The sequence below is a fragment of the Passer domesticus genome, chromosome 2 (genome assembly GCF_036417665.1).
Source record: "Passer domesticus isolate bPasDom1 chromosome 2, bPasDom1.hap1, whole genome shotgun sequence".
Taxonomy (NCBI): domain Eukaryota; kingdom Metazoa; phylum Chordata; class Aves; order Passeriformes; family Passeridae; genus Passer; species Passer domesticus.
This window is the reverse complement of record NC_087475.1, coordinates 77,771,721-77,794,437: the sequence shown is the minus strand read 5'-3', so window position 1 is coordinate 77,794,437 and position 22,717 is coordinate 77,771,721. Positions and strand designations below refer to the sequence as shown.

The window sequence follows — 22,717 nt, the reverse complement described above, 5'->3', positions numbered from 1 at the left end:
AATGATTATATCTTATTAATTCACCTATTATTTTGAAGGGATAGAAATGCAGACTGGGAAACTGAAACTATTTTTTTCTAACAGAGCAGTATTGAGAGTATATTCATAGGAACAGAGATTTAAAACTGCCTAACAAGACATTGGGAACTTAAACAATAACGCAGTGCAACCTCAGGTAGTAAATAATAAGATAGTTGAGAGAAGTGAAGAAACACAAATTATATCTTTTCACATATAACAGATTTAGCATTATTTATTAATGATAGCCATGTATACCAACCTGCTATTTGTGTAGTTTGATTATAGATACTAAAATGTATGAGTGCATATTCATTTTCTAGGATGTGCCAAAAAAAACCTACTGATTAGGTTGTAATTTAATAGAGGATGACTGTGGAAAATAAGAATTTAAGACTAGGTTGTTTCTTCAGTCAGCTGCACTTACATTAGAAATCATTGTTAGGATAAAAAAAATATCAATCCTTCCACTTTTAATTAGAAAACATTTTTAGCCTTTGTACATATATCCCATCATATGCATCTACTAAGTTCCTACTCAATTCTAACTTAAGAGAACAAAGCACTCAAATAATTTGAAAATTCTTTAATAATGTTGGCATTTAAAAGGAAGGAATTAACAGGTAGAAATACTCAAGCTGCATTTGGGAGGATGAGGAGCAGGTTTATACAATAAGTAAACATCTTTTCTGCTTCTACTTAAAATCAATACCTACCCAAAGGCAGCACTTCTCTGACCTTACAAGTGTTTCTAAGAGAGAGAGATAGTTTCCTACACTCTTTATAAAGTCAATACCATAAAGTAGATCTATAACAATATATCTTCCTTATTTTGAAAGCCTTTCTTTTCCACTGGAACTAAAATAAATAAGTAGAAAATGCTGACTGATTTTGTGCATGCTGGATGAAATCTCTGAGTCATCTTAAGATGGACATTTATTGCAGCATTAAGGTGGTGCTAATTCTGTTATCCTTTTTTCTCCAGTAAGTGTCTTCCCAAGGTGCAATAGATTATGTTTTCTGTGTATCAATCAGGCTCAGCAAACTGAGCTGGAAGTTTCCCTCTATATGTACATTAATCACCAGACAGGTAGCCAGAAGTCACCTTGTAAAGTTCTTCTAAAAGTCAATGCAAAATCCTTTAATACATGTAACATATAGATTTTCTATGCTGCAGAATGATATGAAACGCATTAGGTGTATGTAGAAGTTGCTTTAAATTTAGAGCTGTCATCTTTGGCCCACATGAGCAGTATCTTAGCATACAATTAGTGTCACAATAAGAAAGATTATGAGGTAAAGGGCTGAATTTACCTTCATTTAGACATTATTTCAAAACTTCTATGCTCATATCTTAATCTCCTATATAGCTTTAAAAATTGGTTAGATCACTGCTTTACTGCTAAGAGTAAGAAACTGTTTACTTACAAAGGTCCAACACAGTTTAAAAAAATTATATTTGGCTTTTGTTACTTTTCTGATATATATATGAGGGAATCCTTTACCATCTTCTACTTAGTTTTATCAGGGCACCGTAGGCAAAATAATTATGTTGAGAAAACCATCTGAAGATCAAGGAAATAGTAAATTGCCTCTAAATACACTTTATTCATTCTCCTTTAATGTCAGACTGTCAACATCATAGGCAGCTGCAACTGATCTAATTGTTTTGATTTCCTATTTAATCTGTTGCACTACTGGGATGCAATTCATTCATGTCAAGTTGACATCTAAAATAGGTCAAATGAATCAGGCCTTTGATGTGTCTATTTCTTTGCATTGCCTTGAAAGGAAGACTAGGATAGCTGGCTCAGATATAGCTATAAGGCAACTGTGCTTTTGTGTCAAATGTTAGAAGGAAATAACTCCTTCCAAGAAAAAAAAACTAAGTTCAAATAATAGGGATAACAATTTAAGATTTTATTTAATTACATTCAAAATCATTTATATAAAAATCAATCTTTAAGAAGTCTTTTTCAGGATTAACACCAAATTGTTACCTATAAGTATAATCACATATGAACCTCCTCAATTACTAGTCACCATTATTTAGTAGCTATAGCATTCATTTTAGGTTTGCTTACATTTTATTAAAATTTGGTAGACCATAGATATTTATGATATGACTATCTGAATCAGTAAGTCTAAATACTCTAACATGATGTTTTTACTCATAGTGAAATTAATTACAGCTAATTTTAATCTAAAATCAATGCTTTTATTGTTAATTGGAAACTTATAAAATCTAGTAGTAATTGACTTGGATAAAATTAATGTATACTACCACTGAGGTTATTCTTGTCAATAATTTACAGTTACACTGATGAAAATGCCATTCATATCCTCACAGTGTGAAACATGTATAGTGGGTTACAATGAATTAACAAAAATAATTTATATCAAATTACACTAATAGGATATATATATCTCCCCAGGTATTTAGCTACCATTTCCTTACATGCCACTCCTTCAAAAGAGATTTCATCAATTGTTATTAAAGTAATAACACTGCAATAATCTGGTACCATTTTCCTGTGATGTCCCACATATCAATGAAAAGACTTCATATTTCTATTATTTTTATATTTTTAAGAGTATGTCTTCATTTGCTATTACTTTTCATGTAAAAGACTTATGCATGAATATTTATGTTAGAAATTACATTCCTCTCTATGGAAACAATTATGCAAATTTTTAAATTCGTATACAAACTGAGTCCAAGGGAACCATTTCTAGGATGGAATTCCAAGAATCACATGAAGCTTATTTGTAGGATCAGTTAAACTCATTAGGAGATTGATTCAGAAACTAGGATATTTTCTTTTAAGAAAAAGAAATTATAGAAAACTGTTTTTCTTTTTCTCACCTGTAACTCCATCAGATTTTTTTTAATGTTTAGGCATTTATCACTGTAAGATGTTTTCTGTAATGCAAATTATTCTCATAACTTTTCTCTAAGGCCTTTCAGATTTATCAACACCTTTTTACAAGTATGGCATCAGAAAAACACATCATACTTATCTGACAGAGAAGTTTTTAAAGGACCAGATTTTCAGACAGCAAAATCTCAGCACTTTTTGCTGAAAACAACTACCATTCTCACTGGAGCTGGGGTAAACAAATTACTTTAATAACATATAATGTTAACTTCTCTGTAAGCTGACAGGTATGAGTAAGATTTTACCCCTGAAATATTTCAGACACACATATGCAAAATTTCACCTACTATTTTTTTGTTAGCTGTATTAGGTTCTTTGTAAATTAATATCACATTTAGAAACAATCCTTTCAGCACACCTCAGGTTACAGATCTATTTATTCGAAGCTTGTCAATGATCATCTGCCAACACTGCTGCAAAAACTGTTCATGTGTAACTGCTTAATCCCTGGATTTTGTTTCCTGGATTTTCCTTTTGATATTCATTACTATTCAATTCATTTTTTACATAAATTCATAATATCAGAATCTGGAGATTCCCCTTTACAGTTTTCATTTCACAGTCTCTAATTATTTGCTCTACTTCAGTATGAAGTCCAGACTATTTTGTGAACACATTGCGTCTTGCTTCCCTGAATTGAATTTTTGCTTTCTTTATATTGTCTATTCAAGACAGAACCTTGGATTCTTTTCCTGATGCTATATTAACTCTGTTATACCAAAAGAACATCATATATTTAAAATGGCTAGACCCTTTCAACAATTTCCCCCATATCCTCTTTAATGTCTGACACTCTCTGAATACCTACTATAACTCCTTTATGGTACTTTCCTACTAGGCCAGTACTACAGGTCTGATTACTGTGACAGAAGTTTTCCTACTCCATAGAGAATTAATCTATTCAGGGCCCAAATCTTCTCAAGCCTGAAATTTTTTGTTTGTTGGTTTGTTTGTTTGTTTTTTTTTTTTTTTTTTTTTTTTTTTTTTTAATGTCTCAGTGGTTGATTTTACCCACACTACTCAATAGCTGTACTGCACCAGTGCTTATGTGTGGCAAAGCTTTGTCTAAATATAGGACTGTGATCATGGTCAATGATAGCTTTAAGTCTTAAAAGTGCTGTGTAATTCATTTTTATTAATTAGGAGGAAGTATGGTTCCTTGGTAGGATGTCCAGACCTGTCCTGTTTGCAAGGTCAATTGGCTCATCTGGAAATATCGGTCCAGGTTTGTTTTGTTTTGTTTTGGTTTGTTTTGTTTTGTTTTGTTTCGTTTTTTAAAGGATTGTATGTTACTATGGTTAGGAGAAGCAGGAGGATTAGACACCATGGTCTAGTATTTGGTACTCTCGAACATTGTACTGTCAGCAGTCCATATAAGAAAAGAAGCTGTCCTGCTGGTCTTCCCCACTGCATTTGGTAGAAATACACCAAATTGCCCATAACTTCAAAATCAACAGCCTTACAGCTTGGCTTGCATTTAGTTTCAGTAACAAAAGTCATTTAAAAAAAAGTTACAGCTGGGACATACTTGCTAGCAATTTGCTTTGCTCTAGGAAGGTCAGTTAAAAAGAGAAGCAATTATTAGGTTGCTTAAAGAAATCAATCAGTATTGTGGAGCACCTAACCAACACAGTTCAGGAAACATATTTTAGTTTTATTTCTATTGATCTGTGGGTGATAATATATAATTGTGACAGATGGCAAAGGAGTTAAAAGATAGATAAACTGCTGAGGGATTGCTGTCTGATATACATTCCTAAAGCAAAGACTGTGATTACATCTTTGTGCAACATTGTCTCTGCATGGCAGTCTGCATAATGCTGGAGAGGAGAGGAGAGGAGAGGAGAGGAGAGGAGAGGAGAGGAGAGGAGAGGAGAGGAGAGGAGAGGAGAGGAGAGGAGAGGAGAGGAGAGGAGAGGAGAGGAGAGGAGAGGAGAGGAGAGGAGAGGAGAGGAGAGGAGAGGAGAGGAGAGGAGAGGAGAGGAGAGGAGAGGAGAGGAGAGGAGAGGAGAGGAGAGGAGAGGAGAGGAGAGGAGAGGAGAGGAGAGGAGAGGAGAGATGCTTCATCTTATGCAAGCTCTCTGGCACTAATATGTGCAGAATTAGAAAATAAGTGACAGGGAAATAATATTAGAATGCAAAGAGAGCGATGGGAGAAGTAAATGTCTTTTAAAAAGCATTTGAAATGGCTTTAGCAAAGACTTTATGAAATTATGAAAACTTCTAAGGCTGTTTATATTTTCTGATCGGACAAATAAATATTGTGCCATTCATTTGCAACACATTAGGTCATTAAAGGAATGTTCAGACCACCTTCACAGGGCTATTAATTAATTTATGTGGTACAGAATACAGATTGAAAAGATCAAAGTACATAGATGGCAATTTATAGTTGCTCAGATGACTAGTGACAATTTATTTATCTTTGATAAACTCTTACCTGTAAATTACATGCCCATATCCTAAACAGTGATTCTCGGTGGCTGATACCACCCTGACATTAAGCAAAATAACATGATCCAATACAAACTGATTTATCAAAAACATTAACTAACATCATATGTAACAACAAGCCTCTACCTAGGCAACTCTCTATGTTTGCAAGGCCTTCATTTCCAGTTGAGCTATTCAGCTAAGACCAAAGTCTTCCACATTTACTCCTTGGATGTGTCCAAGCACTTAGTTATCACAATTGACTTGTAGGTCATGCTGGGCACTACAACTCTTAGAGGAGATCAAATAAATAATTTCTGGGAGATTATGACCTTCTTCTTTATGACAAAGCAGAAGTGAAGTATGGAGGCATTTATACACATTAGTCTGCCAAAAAGTCAGTGCAGCAAAATGACCTGCCTAGAGTGCAGTCAGAATTTGATATGTCATGTCTCATGGAAATGGTGTCTAAAACACTGCAGCTATTACTGGAACCTGAACAATCATGCCACTCGCCAAACCTTAGATCTGAACTGTGGTTCTCAGATATTTGTCTCAGTTCATGAATTCTGAAACAAATTATGAAAAATGTGGGGGGAGAAAAAAAAAAGACTAGTGGCTGAAACACTATCAAACATCTTACATATTATCTTCACAACAGGGACCCTGGGAGGTCAGGCTCTTCTTTCATTTCCTGCAGATTCTTTGTCTGTATCATGCCAGCAAAATAGTCTCAAATACAGATACTGTGGAAGTTGCAAAGTTTTTAATTTAGATGAGCTCAGTGCCATCACTTCTGAACTTGGGAAAGCTTACTTCCTTTGCCACCATTATATTATTTTAGGAGTAGAATCCATGAACTAAAAGTAATAAAAATATATAAGAAATGTTTTAGTGCACTTTCCATATGAACTAGCTCAATGAAATAAAGGACAAGTTATCTTTATGATTTTTTCACCCAGAGGGTAGGAAAAGTTTTTTTTCTGTGCACTACTGTTACAGCCTCCTGTCAACCACAACACCTACACCGGAATTTTCCAATAAACTGTATGGAGATTAGTCACTGTCCATTTCATATCACATCATATGATAAGAAACTGTACTATGACAGTCATTCTGTGTCTAATCTTCCAAAATCCCAACTGGCTGTGATCTTTAATTACTGATTAAAAGAAAGAAAAGTCACATCCAGCTGAAGAAACTCACAACAAAATGAAAGATTGTTTGCAATGTATCTTTGAATGTTTATAATTAATTTAATTGAAAAAAAAGTTACTAAAAGAGAAATCAGCAAAAAGGGAAGGAAGACTCTTAAGAAGAAAAGGAAAAAAAAAAAGAAAGTAGAATCATGTGCACAGGATTTATACAGCTTAGTATACCACTCAGTGTCAGGAACTTCTATGGAAAAGGTTGGAAATAAAAATGTGAGTTTCTCAAGATGCAGGTAGCATTATGTAAAATTATGTGTTTAAAAAAAAACAACTATATTACATATATTACTCAAGTGAAAAAATCTGTTTGCTGAGAAGCTCTGAAAGCAGTGCTACTTATTGGCCCACTTTATTTTGGTGGTTAAACGTTGAAATCTGCATTTGAAAATTTTTCATTTGTTGTTTAAGAATGGTTTCTTATATGTTTTAGTTGTTGCTTCTAAATGACAGAATGAAAGGATGAAAAATACTTAACTATAATATTTCCACTTGATTCTGTGTTTTGCCTGGAAATTGCATTATGCAGACATGAAAGACAGCTGAGTAGTGTGCTGAAATAATTCATATGAGAAAAGATGAAACCTGACAGACACAGAATGATTATAACTAATTAATCATAACCATCAACAACTATAACCAGGAACATCCTAATTATTGTGAACTTAACATGCCAAGTTGAATCATATAGTAGCCCTGTAGTTTTCAACATAATCTTGTTATTTTATTCTGTATGTAAATATTTGTTCTAATTCACTTTGGTCCAGTGCTTCAGGATTTATGAATGCAAAATCCTGCTGAAGTTCAGGGAGATTTTGGTATGAATTCCCTTTTTTCTCAAGGCTCAGGGGAGAATTAAGCTTTATTGATGATACTGACAGTATTAATTGATTTTATTGAAACTAGGCATAACAAAAGGAAAAATTCTTCAACACTATGAATTTCCTCAGCCTTCCTGGGGTATCTCTCCATGCAAGATTAGATTACAGAAAAAATTAGTAGTTAGACAGGACAAAAAATTGGAAAAAGCATAACAATTCATAATTTATATAAAATCTGGGTGGGATCACAAGTAGTGAATATTTTAATTGAAATGCAGGATTCTCTTTTAAAAAGTATGGCATGGTAAATAGTGAACTAGTCTATTTTTGTCTCATAAAAAGTTTAAGTTTTTTATTATTAATAATTAATAAAAAGAAATCATCCAATTTTGGAAGGAAATTAAAAATAAAAATAATCACACTAGATTTAATACGCAATTCTATAAATCAATTTAGGGAATAATTATATATATTAACAACTGAAATAGATTACAGTATAATAATAACAACAAAATAATACTTATAATGCTAAAAATAGTAATACCAATTGTAATTAAAAAGGAGAAAACAGAAAGAGAAGGTAATAAAACCCAAGGGAGACAAGCGATGCACGGTGCAGTTGTTTACCACCCACTGACTGATGCCCAGCCCGTCCCCGAGCAGCGATCGGTGCCTCCCGACCAGCTCCCCCCAGTTCATGCACTGAGCTCTGTGCTACGGAATATCCCTCTGGCCGGTTCGGGGCAGCTGGCCTGGCCGTGCTGCCTCCCAGCTTCCCCTGCCCTCCTCACTGGCAGAGCACGAAGCACTCAAAAGTACTTGAGTTCAGATAATCACTGCTCAGCAACAATGAGCACATCAATGTTTTGTCAACATTATTCACATAAATCCAAAACACAGCACGGCACCAGCTACTAAGAAAATTAACTCAATTTCAGACAAAACCAGGACATAAGGATAGTTAATTTTTTTCTCTAATGTATTATGATAGAATGTATTTGCCACATTTATGGACTTGACTGCGACAGGAAATGTAAAAAGTATAAAAAAGTATTAAAAAAGCTCTTTTACCTTACAAGGTAAAACAGCTAGATATAGCCATGACATACAACTAATAAAGAGCAAACCAGGTGTTATTAAATTGTTATTATTTATAAAATTTATATAAATAGAAATACATCATTAAGGACAGAAAAATGTTCTTTTATTTGACTATTTATCTGCCTTTCATAGTGAAAATTTAGTTCAGGGGTAATGAATCAATAGTGTATACATTACATTTCATGCTCATATACATACATAAAAAAGTGTTTTGTTTTTGCAACACATCCATGGAGCACCATTATTCAAAGATCCTTCTTTATTTTTTTTCTGAGAAAAAACTATCTTGTAGTATCTGAGAAAGGCTCTGATGATGCTAGTTTAAATGTAAGACAGTATCTTGTGTGTCCTTTCTCTGCTTTTCACATTTTTAGAGAGAAATCCTTAAACATTCTCCTGAGTTCCTTGTCACCATTTATCAGCACTCCCTGAAAAAATCTGTGCATCGACCCCCTTTCCTTAAAGCATTTTAACAGCTCAGCACATATACAGGGAAAGAGGGCTGTTGTCATGCAGGCTTGGACTGCATCATTGTTTCTCTATGCTCTCTCTATTTCTGTTTTTGCATAGTAACTTCTCTGAGAACAAAAAAAAAACCACCTTTTTCACATCATGTCAGTCTGATGATCCATGAAGAATTAAAAGCTTTCTGATAATAAGTGATAACAGGAGCAATGATAATAAGCATTATACATTCTAAATTGTTTGAATCTTGCCCTTATTTTCTTACTTAAAAGTCATATGGTAATGTGCTTTTTGAAAGTTCAAGATGTATGCTTCTCCCATTATCAATGGTGAGATGATGTTTCTGTCATGGTAGAAATCTTTTTTCCCAAACTTCCTTTCACACTTTTTCTAGTAAATAACTTCAGTATTAAAAGTTACACTTAGGTCAAATGAGTGACCCTACTATTACAGCTCTATTTACTTAATCTGGTATTCCTAGAAAATAAGTGTGTGTATGTCAATATAAAATAATCTATTCATTTTCTTGGACTGTTGGATATTCTGAGTATTGTGTTTAATTCATCCTATGTAAAGCTTTCCTATTCAATCACACGTGACATCTTTTCAATACTCACCTTTCATTATTCTATAGCTTGTGTTTGTGGGTTATTAAACAGAACATTTATATTTTCCATTGTTTAGAGTGTACAGTCAAACCATGTTTTTGATTTAGGTCATAATGGGATTTTGAAAAACATGTTTTGCTGGAATTCTTCTCCCTGTAAATCTTACCTTTTTAAAGAGCTACAATTCTAGCTCAAGGTCTATTTCTTAGTCCTGTCTTTCAAATCCAAGGAGAGGAAGGCTACCCTCTCTTTGTGACAATGTAATAAATAAGTTTGTCCTTGGCCTGACAGAAGAATCTCTCCTTGTGTAGAGCTATTTTTACCTTATTGGAAAGAATATTGCCTGCTTTATACTTGCCTTTTGGTATTTTCAGGATATGTCTTTAAACATTTTAATACATATCATATTATGTCCATTTTAAACTCCATAATAAATTTGCATATAAAACAGTTTAAACTTACAGAACCAGGCTGGCAGAGGACATTGTTCTGCACCAATCTAATTTCTACTTTAAAGCTAAATTGACTGGTTTAAGTCACTGATAATGAGGTAGAGAGACTTTTACAGCTTCCATGCTAGGTTACCAAGCAATAATTGCCTACAATAAAAACAAGATCTGTTTTTCATCTTTAATTTGATCCCAATTTCATAGTAGTTACCCCTCGACTGTTGACTGGGTCACAAAAACCTGTTGTCCCCATTAGCTGCAGCAAGCTGATGAACACTGTGAATCAATGATCCCTCCTGCACATACCTAAAATGCAAACTGCAGTGAAGGTGACTTGGAAGGCCATTAAGTGATAAAAACTGCTTCAACTTTTGTAAAAGTCATTCTGTCAATGGCAGAACATTTCCCCTTTTATTTAAATGGGGTTTTTTGTTGTTAGACCTGCAAAGGTTTTTGGTTGCTTTGACTGCCTTGAGGTTTTTCTCATTTATTTCCCTTTACTCTTTTACTTTCTGTGGAAGTCCTTTTCTTCTGAGTCTTGTTACAACTGATAATCTTGTGGTGGTGTCATTGTCCCACAATGCATAGCAATACAAAGGTATATGTGCTGAGAGAAACCTATTCTTTTGGTCATCTCCAAAACATGGGAATAGCTGCTGTGGAGAGAGCTGCACTACCTGGCAGCTCCTTTGGATCAGATGTATAAATGGTTTTCCAAAGTTTATAACTACGCTCAAAGATCAAATACTTCACTGAGCTAATGTAAACACACTTGCAGTATAAATTTGATATCCAGAAAGTACTGTACCAAACCCATTGGCATCATCAGTAGCTCTGGAATTTCTCTCCTATTTCCATTTTACAGTGGAGACCACTCCTGTCTCACAGCTTGTACGCTAGTACCACTGTATAAATTTTTTTTAATTGAATAATTTCTCAGCAGCAAAGGAAATTTGGTTACTCCTGCCACATGCACTCCATCTAAATGTGCCTTGTGTGTTTTACATATATATTGTTAATAATAAGTTAAAGTAGACATGGTGGCTGGCACTTAACTACATTTTTCCAAAGTGGTCAGTGCTGTTTCTTATGTTAAAAAGTATAGGAGTCATGTAGCTGAACCCCAGGAATTGCTTTGAAAATAACATAGTATGTATTATCATCTTTGCCACTAGCACTGAGATATGAGTACATTAATCTTTCAGAGCAAAAGATGAACACCTATGGAGCACAAGAAGGCATTTTCTTATCAATCAACTATAGGCATCATAATAAGATGAAGGACAAACTCATTCTGTGTGGGTATCACACTTGTTGCAGGTTTATACTGCAGCAAGAATAGTGAACCAGAGGCTGGTGTCACCGTGTGAGAGGTTACAGTTCCCCACTCTAAAGTTGGGTTCTGTCCACCCTTTCTTTTATTATCTACCTCTTTAGAATTTTAAAGTGAAATGAAAGGTGTTTGTACAAATTTTTAGTAGCTGCCTTTTTTTTTGCAATGTGGATAGATATGTAATGGCTGAGATTTACAAAAAAGTAATTAAATTTTCCATTAATTTGATTTTTCCTTATTGGGTTTATTACTTTAATGTGGGGGAACTGAAAGTATGATCCTTCACCTTTCCTTCCTTTTGAGCTTCTCTACATTTATTCGTTTTACAGCTAAATCCCTTCTTTTGTAACTGCTAATCCTTTTTCTGACGTATTCTAACAAGAAATCCAGTTCAGAACAAATAGATAGCCAAAAAAAGCTGAAATTCAAAGCTCTTTGATACTTTCCTCTTCTAGTTTGAAAATAATTGTTTTGAAGAAATAGAAACTTGAGTCATACATAGTACTTTTATTTTAAAATAAGAAAGAATATTTTTCATTTGGTGAAAAAAAAAGTATATTTTTCCATCCCAATGCATATACAAAGCAGAAAATGGAAGAAAAGATAGTCAAAGGTTGCTGTAACTAATAGGAAAATAGTATTTAATCACCTGAGGACTTAACTAAGAAAATTTAAATTACAAGATGTTCTGCCATCCAAATGTTTCATGCAGGGATGTAGCAGCCCACTATTTTCTGGACACAAAATAATAATTACTTTTCTGCAGAATATGCTGTCAGGTAACATGCATTAGGAGACACTTTTAAGATAAATTACACCAGAATGTATTATAACCCATGGCATGCTTATTTTAATATGCATTACAATATTTAAATTTTTAATTATCTATTAATTAGCAACATTTTTCAAACTTTTGTAATGTAACTCTAATTTTTAAAAAATTCTACTGGATCCTACAAACCTTTTTTTGTTATTCAACCATGATACCTATTGTTGAAATCAAAGTACTAACTTATTTTGGCCAAAGACAGCACAAATTTGAATGCATTTAAATTTTAAACTTCTGCCTGTGTCCAAAACATAATTTATAAATGTGGGAAAAAAATAAACTCAAATTACTTTTGAAAATCATGGGACTTCAGTTTTATGCTCTACTAGGTCTGAAGCAAGATGAGGAATTTCAGCATCTGATATAGAAAAGCCAACTGAGAGTAGTTAAAATAGAATTCTGCTCCACCTGTTCAAACTGTTTGGTGCTGTCTGGCTCATCCCAGCACTCTGGGCTGTATGCAGAAATTAGGAAGTATGGCTACAGTTCAGTGTCAGTGAGAATAGCTCCCACTGGCCCAATCTATTCATGTTTCTGATCCTCATTTAATGCTTGCAGAAGCTTCTGTATCCTTTTCAAAGATATCTTGTTGCTGCTCTCTTCACCTTGGTCCACATTAGTTTGAAAATTGTCTAGAAAACCCCTGAGAGAACAGAGGTTTTAAACACTGTCACTGGCTATGAGGAATGGGTGAAAACACCAGTCTGACGGCAGAACTGAATTCTCATATCTCTTTACTACAGGTATAAATGCTAGAGCATTGCTATCCACCCCAAATATGAATCCATGTTGAGTGTTCTGTGTGGTAAATGGAATAATAGGATCTTCTGGTTGAGAGGCTTTATATAATCACAATCACTGCTCATAGCAGTGCCCTATAGCTTTATTCAAAAATTTTTGTTCCATTAGTGAAATGCTTCTTATTGCCCTGATAGAGAGAAACTTTTGGAGGGAAAATATGTTTACCTACAACTGGTTTGGGCTTATAGCATCAGAGAAATCAGAAGGAAAGTATTCAAAAGAGTAAATGTGCTATACAGTAGAAATGGTCTATAGTTTTAGAACCAATGTGTTGATCTTTCTGTCATCACTATATCCTATGTGCATTGTCCAAGTGGGATCTGCAACATCATCAGTCTGAGTGTTAGCCAAGGTGCTCCCTTCAGGTTTATTTCTTCTTTTTCACTGTGTATGATTTTCTTCTACTGAAGGAGAAAATCAAGCAGGATATAGTAAAAGGAAATAAAAGAACTGTTAAATGTATTTCTAAATGCCATATATATATACATATCTATCTATCTATCTATCTATCTATCTATCTATCTATCTATATATATATATACACAGTCTGCTTCTTTTTTTTTTTTTTTCCATACTGTATGCAAGTGCACTAAAAAAGGAATAAAGTGCTGATGCAACATGGAATTTTTTGTAATGGAAATAGATTTATTTTTCAGGCCCTCCTATTATAGATCAAGGTATGAAAAAAGGAACAGTCAGCTTTAAAAGAGGAAATAAAATGAAAGTCACGGTACCTACAAAATTTAAAATCTTTGGTATGTAACTAAAATGCTCTGTTCTTTTGATAGATCTGGGGAATTTTAGTGGTCGGACAAGAAGTGCTGTATCTGTACGAGAAGGCCAAGGAGTTGTTCTGATGTGCTCCCCTCCACTTCATTCTCCAGGTACAGTAGGCTGCAGCCTGTATTCATGCTCCTCCTTTACAGTTTCCTCATTATTGGATGCCCAGGATTTTAGATACAATATGTATTTGATTGTGAAACTTCAAAGATGAGATATCCACCATTCTTCTGACAGTTTTTGGAGTACCAAAGCACTAATTTAAGCTCATATATTACAAATGCTAATGAATAGCAGCAGAGTTTCTGTTACAAGAGTGTCTAATTCCTGGTACAAAACTTGGATGTAACATTAGTCTCCATGCCATCAACAGTGAATATGCTGCCTTGAGGTCACAAAAGATTGCTTATAGTGTTTAGCAGTCTTCAGAAATTACTCCAAATTCCAGTGTCATGGTAATTTTGTTGAGTACAAATTTTATTTTCTTTTTAGTAGTAGCAACATGATTTGGTTACTTCCTTTCACTGTAAAACTTAATTTCGTAAATCTGCATGATTGCTAAAAGTCAGAATTACTATAAATTATATGAAATGCCTGTGGATTCCCACATGAAAACATCAGTATTCCAGAAAGGTTACTTTTTTGCTTTTCAAATTGATTATCCTGCAAAATCTGTAGACAACTGGATACATCCTTATATTTGCATGCCATATAACACCTGGAGCCACCATGGTAGACAGAATAATTTGTTTTTCAGTAGATGCAGTATAGCCTATCCTTTTCTTCTCTGGGAAATGATGTCTGTACTGAGGGGATTTTTCTGCTCCAAATTTTGGGCCTGAAGAAAAGTAGCATTGCAGATGGAAGATCTGCAGAAAATAAAATCTCCTCTGAGTTCCTGTTAGAGAAATGTGTTCAGTATCTATTTATACTGCAAGGATTGTTATTACTGTATTACAGTTATCAATGCCATCTCTCTGCTTTTCTCTCTTCTGAGCAGATTCTCTTGTTGTGTTTGCCTCTACAATCTTTTTCTGAGTTTGACACTGCAGTCTATATGATGCAATTGAGTACACGATGTTAAGGATTGATAGTGATAAGTAAACTGAGAGAGGAAAGATGTAGACAGAAAAAGTGAGTAATGGTTTCAGCAGTGCAGCTGAATTTCATTTCTCCAAACAAGCTGACATTGAAAGGATAGATGGGCATTAATCATGAGTAAAATTGTCATACACCTTTTAACAGCTCCCATTCCGCAAAATATGCCCTAATATATTATCAAAATATTTGGAATTCTTTTCCTGAAATTATGCTTCTGAGTTTTATTTAGTCAGATTTAAACACTACTCTTACAGTGATATTGCCTTTGATGGTGAAAACCAGTATCTTTCATTTTCATCATCGGGACAGCAAAACCCCTGCTGTGCAAACTACAGTGCTCAGAAACAGCATCCAGTTGTTTTAATTTATGTTGTTTGAGTACCAGTAGGTTATGCCAACAGGAAGAATTACTTCCAGAAAAATATTTTTGTCCTCTGTTGGCATAATTTTTTCACCATAGCTAAGCCAGAAAAGGTTCTACAGAGTGGTAGAGTAATCAACAAAAGCTGAAAAACTGCACTGATATGTAGATGTAAACTCAAACTTCTGTCAATAGGAAGTTGGCCTCCCTTCCTTTTGTTCATTACACAATGCAAGTAATGCAGTTCTTCATTCAAAGGATTGTCAAGCCCTGGAACAGGCTGCTCAGGGAAGTGGTGGAGTCACAATTCCTGGAGGTATTTGAAAAGTGTGTAGATGTGGCTATTAAGGACATGGTTTATTGATGGAACTAGTGCTGGTTTACTGCTTGAACTTAATGATCTTAGAGATCTTTTCCAACCTAAATGAATCTGTGATTCTATCACAGGCAATTTGCTTCCAGCTTCTTACTTGCAAAGTAAGTTCTTGTGGTACTGCAGTAGGACTGCAAGTGGTGTTAATACAATGGCTGGAGTCTCCCTGGAAGGGGGAGAACTACTTCCACAGGCCTGGTGATGTTTCAAAAATAAGTCATTGCACAAAGCCCTAGCAATAAAATACAAGACATTAATGAATGTTGACTGTCAGATCAGAGTCAATTTGCAAAAAATAATTTTGGACAAAACCTGAAATTTCAGAGGGAAGTGTATTATTTTAATTCTGAAATTAAGCAACAAATATGAAACTTCCAGGTGAAAAGGTCTTTTGCCAAGCAGAGGTACTTCAATGATTTGTGTGCAGGAAAATATAAAATTTTTTTAAGCATTCACTTTTTCAGTACTACATTTTAGTTTCTGTGTCTGGTTTGCAAAGATGGTATTATCTTCTAAATGGCCCTAAGACATTTTGAACAATAAAATCACACAGGAGACAAACTTTCAAGTAGATCCTAAGATGTTACAGTGGCTATATCTATGCTAAAGACTATTCAGAGCCTGTTTGCAATGTGTGAACATCTCAAATTAACAAGACCACGAGTTATGGGAGTGTTTTTGATGATAGAGAATTTTTTGTGGATGAACACTGCAAGCTTTGCAATATTGACTTGTTCACATTGATCAGCACCTTTATAAATAATTTTCAATTACTTATCACAGGAGATAAATCCATGATACAATATCAAGCCCAATAATTCTCCACAACCTCATAAGCAATTTGTCCATCAACAGAATCCCATTCCTCAATCTCTCCAGTCAATAACTGCATATGAGCTTACCCAAGAACTTCAGCTTGAGCCCTTTTAGACACTGTGGGAAAAGAAAGATGACTTAGTGAAAGACTGTATTGAGAGAGATATAGATTTATTAACTTGTTTTCAAATGGAAGATAAAGTAAATATTTTTGATTAAATAGTACCTACATTCCATTCTTACAGAATATAATTTTAGAAAAAAAGTCTGAAAGAGTTTACAAAGCACCACTGGCTGAAAAAAATACTACACTAATTTCTTTTGACAAGATTTTAATCAGAGAGGCAGTTTCATATGCATATAGACTTGATTTCCGTTTATTTATGCTGTAATATATTATCAAGAGTTAATGCATTAAACATACAAACACACACAAACTTGTGATGTATTTATATTATTCATATAGGTTTTCATTAGATTGTTGTTCAAATATTTTACAAGGAAAACAAGGGGGAATGTGGGGTGGGAAACACACCTGAAATACATTCTGAATATTGCAGTGCAGATTCAGATGAGAGAATTATCTCTTTAATAAATTAGTTTTTTTAATTTATTGTCATTATTGCTGAGTAATATCAAGGCAAGAAAGTGAAGGAGATATTTTGGAGAGACATTATCCACTCCTTTAAAATGGTGCAGGAAAATATATTCAATGAAAAGATTTTTCTGCCAATTCTTTGTGTCAAACAGCCACCAAGAGATTGTCACCTCCTGCTTTTCCTGAACCATTGCTCAAAAAAATGCTGCCTCTTACTTCCTTGGGAGTGCTGTATCATTTTGATGTGCCTACTCCAGAAGCTTTCCCACTAGCACTGTTTTTGTTGCTAATCCTTAACTTGCCCCTTGTGAAATATATTAAATGTGAATAACTTGATCATTCATAAACATAACACTTTATCTTTTTTTTCCTTCCATAAACACAATATCTAATTCTTCCCAATTATTTATTTTCTCCAAGAGGGGTTTCCTAGGCAGTTAACTCTTAGTTGTCCTTGCTAAGCAAGAGTTACATTAATTACTGGCTGCTTAAATAACAAGCTTTGTTTGATGTTTCCAATTTAAAATGCCTCTACTGCTTTCTTTCCATAAACAGGATTATGGTTTTTCATTGTGGCATTCTAAATGATGTAAATATAGGGCTTTATTCAGTCATTTAATCATCTTAATTACAAGGTTTACCATAGCAAGATTAAAAATGAATGGAAGTTTTCATCCAGATTTACATGTTTCCCTCAGAATTAATACTTTCAGCTGAGCTTTTTAAGGCTTTTATTCAAGGCTTTCAGTATGAGCTTAATGGAGAACGACGATTCCCATTGTTAGAATGAGTAAAGCCCTGATGCACACAGGGGAAGGCAGATGTGTGCTCCATCCTGCCTCAGAGGGATGCTGCCGTCTGGAGGGAGCTCTGCTACATAATCTATCTGCAGCATGTGACATCTGTACAGATGTTAAAGTCTAATTTTTTTTGTTTTTAATCTCTTTCTAAAGGGTAAAGCTGATCTTACAAAGTTTGGAAACTGTGCTGTTAGCTGCAGCTTTTATACCGCCCTTTTATTGTTATAAAACTGTACTTTTCATGAGAAATGTTTCATCAAAGGTGATTAATGCCAGTGCTATGAGGATCACAGTCCTTCCCATCCATGTCTGGATGTCTGCATACTGTGCTGCTAAACAGGAAAGACACTCAAAAATTCCTGCTATCATGTGCCAGAAAACTTTGCCTTGTTCTTCTGTTACCTACACAGTTTTCTTAGTCCTCATATTAATTAGAGAAAGTCACTCAAAATAAAGTTTCTTTCAGTCATTCTAAGCTCCTATTTATATGTACTTCAGATATAGTCAGACATCCACCTTGAACGTAAAAACAAACCTATCACTTCTTACTGTTCAGGGTCTGCTAAAGGAACATAAAAGCTGCATTTTCATTAAATCTGCAGTTTTGGGCTGCAGCTTCACTGCTAGCTTAAAACCAAATCCAATTGAAATGCAACATAGCCTTAGAACTCCCTTGGTTTGAACACTGCACAAATTATATATAAAAATAATAAGACAGGCTGTAAATCACCTAATTCAGGTAGAGAATAGTTAGTAAACTTTTTCAGGCAAATTAGTTATGATAACAAGATGGTTATATTTGGGCTGGACTGCTCTTAGTGTGCTCATTACCTTGTTTACAGGCAATTGACTCAGTATCTACATGCAGGACACAGCAAATTCTGTTTCTGAAGGGATCCATGCACTCTCTGGATCTCAATTTGCTAAGTTGATTTTGGGAATACAATTCTCAGATGTCTGTGTATATGTAGTTGAAGGTCACAAAGTTTTTTTATGGTTGTGTTGTTACTTTAAAATTAAGTCCCAGGATCCAGACTCCCAAAAATGGCATTTCAGTCCACAACACCAGAAATCTTCTGCCCTATATGTAAATTTAACCATTACCAGTTTCTTCGAGATCACAGGAAGCCCTTAATATCTCAGATTTCTGATGCTCCAGCCCCCTCTAGGCATGAGTGGATGCACTCCATACCCATAACCTCTCAGTAGAGGTGAAATTTTTTCCTGACCATGGCTTATACTGTATTAAAACATAGTATGTACTAAGCAGTAAAGTAACATCCAGATTATTTTCTATTATATTGTTGTGGGTTTTTTTGGTTTTTGGGTTGGTTTTTTTCAAATTTGAATTTTTAAATCTGCTCTAGCATAGGAAGATAAATAATTTTCTTCCAGGAGAGGCCAGTATGTTGGTGAAAGTGAGGTCTCTCCCTTTGCCTTGAGACCAAGGCAGAATTGCTTTGCTGGTGCTTATCAAAGCACTGGAAACTCACATTTTGCCAAAACAGCTGGACAGGTTATGCCTCTAACCATGACTCTCCCATAAGCTAAACAGAACTTATTAATCACTCAGTACCTTCTCTTAGTTTGTAGAGGTCTATAGGCATGAAGCTGGTGTTGGCAAGTTGAATATTTCACATTCACTGTAAAGAATTATCATCTCTCCTAACTGCTAGACTTGCTGAGAAGGTTGAACTGTCCAATACTCCAGTATACTTCCCCTTCTACTAACAAAAGTGAGGTTGAGAGGAGCACTGATGTTTGAGGGTTGGGGGGTTTTTGTGGTTGTTGTTAGTGGTTTTTTCTCCTTAAAACTTATATTCCTGTTATAACGGAAGCCAAATCTTAATATCCTAGATTTCACCAGCTGTTGAACTGCACTAAGGGGATCTATATGAACACTATAGAATACCCAGTTATGTTTTGTTTTTCTATTATTGCATGCCATAGTCTGTTCTTCACTCGTTTTAATTCCTAGTAGGAGCCTGATGCTGGGAATCAGAAATAGGCCACTTAAGTAACAGTAGTATAAAATAATTGCTTATTGCACAGGATATAAAGGTTTATTTAATAAACATTATGTCACATAGAGAATACAAGATGACAACTTTCTCATCTCTACTTTGCGTGTCTATAACTTATAAATTATCTACACAGAATGTTTTAAAACCTCTGTTTGAGAGTTCTGTGTATCCAACTGAGTTAGATCATGAGTTCAAAGGCTCCTGCATTTGCCTATTAGACTTATAGCCTTGTGATGATTTCACTTCTATGGATAAGTTGAATAAATCTTAAATTTTACTTTTCAGTAATAGGAGAATAAAAAGCACTAGAGGACAGGTTCAGAGTATCCTAACCTTTATATTCCTATCCTAATTCTGTGTTAACTTCATAGGGTCATCTTATCTCTTCACAAATCACATATTTGCTTGAAAGGATCATAAAGGTGTTTCACTCTTGCATCATCTACTTTGTCACTTTTGCTAGACTGCTTTTGAAACTTTTATGTATAGTAATGAAAATTTGCATGGGTGTTATCATTAAATACAATGTCCATGGCCCCTGACATTGCTCAACATAGGAAAGTGTTTTCTTTATTTGTGCAACTGATTGATGACCATGCCTGTAGTTTTCATTATGGAATGAAAAAATGCAATTAACTTTTTTTCTTCTATGGTCTTTTCATTACTCAATACATGACCAGTAATTTTGCTGTTGACTTCCCTGAAGCACATTTTAAGGTTTCCTTCCTCAGTCTTGTTGAAGGCATTTATCTGAGGATATGAAATTTAAGAGTTTGGGAATTACAATATTTTCTGCAGGGCAGCTTTTTAAAATGCTGTGTTTGCCAGAGTGGAGTTACTCCCAGTCTGTTGGCAATGTGTTGTTATTAGATTTTAATTGTATTTTAATGATTGCACGTGCCCCAAATTCTAGACAATGTCTTCATAGTAGGTGTATGGATAAATATGTCTATATTTTCTCTCATTTTTTGTTTAGTTGGGTTTCTTTTGTTGTTGTTGTAGTTTTGGTGGGATTTTCTGGGTTTTGAATTTATTTTGTTGGTTGGTTTGTTGGTTTTTTTTTTTGTAATTTCAAGTGTAATAAATGAACAAAAATGCATGACTGGTCCAACTGTAGTAAATTTTTTAAATTTTAAAGCGTTCAAAAAACCCACAAAAAACCCCTCAAAAACAGAAAAAAAAACCCCACAAAATTTTCCAGATATTACCACTGTTAAAAAATCTTCCCCACCTCTCAAAAATACTAGTAATTCTTTCAAATAATATTCTAACTTACATTAGAAACTGCAAGTTGTGTGTGCCCACACCCACTGGGATCACTCACTAGAGCTGTTTGTCCCCACAGGGACTATGAAAACATAGTGAGGAGAAGATGGTTGACCTTGCCCAATTAAGGCAGCACACAGCAATGGATGATGGGGGCAGCTCTGACAGGGCTTTTCTTAAGGGATGTGTGCTGTAGTTTCACAGTCACAGTATTGTCTACATGTATTACCCCAGCTGACAGCTCAGGAGAAACATAGTGAAAGGAGATACCAAGAAAAGAGGGAGGAAGCATGAGAGATTAATTATTTTTAAAAATATGTGGAGTGTTTTGGCCCTCAGGCTCATGCACTATTGCCTCTCAGGCATCAGCTGTACATAACTATTTGTCTCCATCTTGACAAATAGGACAATGATGAAAAGTTTCTGTGGTGGGCAAGCTCCTCTTCCCTCAAGACAAGTTACTAGCCTGTTACTGATATGTCCCAACCAATTAGACATAACTAACAGAAACCTCTTCGTTTAGGGGTTAAACCAGACAGCATTGTCCTGCCACGTTTAACAGAAATGGATGCTCATGGTATCACATCCACTTTTCCTCAGCTTGTTGAAAAGATACCAACTAAAGTGTTGCACAAATGCTTTCTGTGGCAATGGTTACACAATTTGTAAAACAGCAACAGCCCAAGGTTCACAGATTTAAGACTGATGTCACATACAGCTGCTACAATCTCAGAGGTGCAGGGCTCTCCCACTCATAGCAACTTTTCCATTAGAATCCATTCACTGTTTAGATCTGATGTTTTACTAAGCTGATGCCCAGAAAAATACATTTCACTGATATGTCAGTTAGCTAAATGTCAGAAAGCCCATTTTGTTTAAGTTAGAAAATTCCTAATTAATCCTAATTACCTCTCCATATCACAGAAAACAATAGAGCAAGAATGCACACGTTAATCTGTGTAACTAAGGAGAAGAAGCCAGAAAAACAATGCTGATCAGACAGCTGAAACAAGAGGAAGCAGAAGGAGAAAGAAACGAGAAATTGTCTGTTTCTAAGGTTCTGGATTCTAGTTTTTTATCTCCATGACCTTTGTGATGAAATCTTAAAGGATGTTTAAAAAAGGATGAAAACAGGGAAGTTTTCAGAAAATGCAAATCATCCCACACTATGCATGATTAGCTGAATTCAGTGGTGGTTCTTGTAGAGATGCCTACTGTAAATGTGGGGAGACCAGTTTTGATTCAGAGGAAGAAGGCTTTGGACAAAATTGATCTGAGTTCTGCCAGATACTATTAATAAGTTTCTGTATATAATAAAGTAATTTATTCCTTGTTTTGTAAGTATGAAAGTGAACTTACAACCATTTGAGGTGATACAAAGCTTAATGAGACATAGATTTTTTTTTAAAGCCTGATTTAATCAGTTCAGGAAGATTGTTCCAAACAAATTAAGTGGTATGAATGGTTGGGATACCTCATTTGCATTTTTGTTTTTCAAAGGCAAAACTATAACTTGTTCAGAAATACATATATATATATATATATATGGATGTATTATGGTTTTTTTCCTATAATATAAAATTATAACTAGTA

General features: G+C 34.7%; 1 protein-coding gene across 5 annotated transcripts in view; it reads left to right on the top strand.

Annotated features, from left to right (window-relative positions):
- CNTN5 (contactin 5) overlaps positions 1-22,717 on the top strand; it is a 603,752-nt gene that overhangs the window by 408,018 nt on the left and 173,017 nt on the right. For all 5 annotated transcript variants that reach the window (XM_064409453.1, XM_064409454.1, XM_064409456.1 and 2 more), the window contains one exon: positions 13,794-13,889. In XM_064409453.1, coding sequence (XP_064265523.1) covers positions 13,794-13,889 — 96 coding nt within the window. The remainder of the gene's footprint in view (positions 1-13,793; positions 13,890-22,717) is intronic.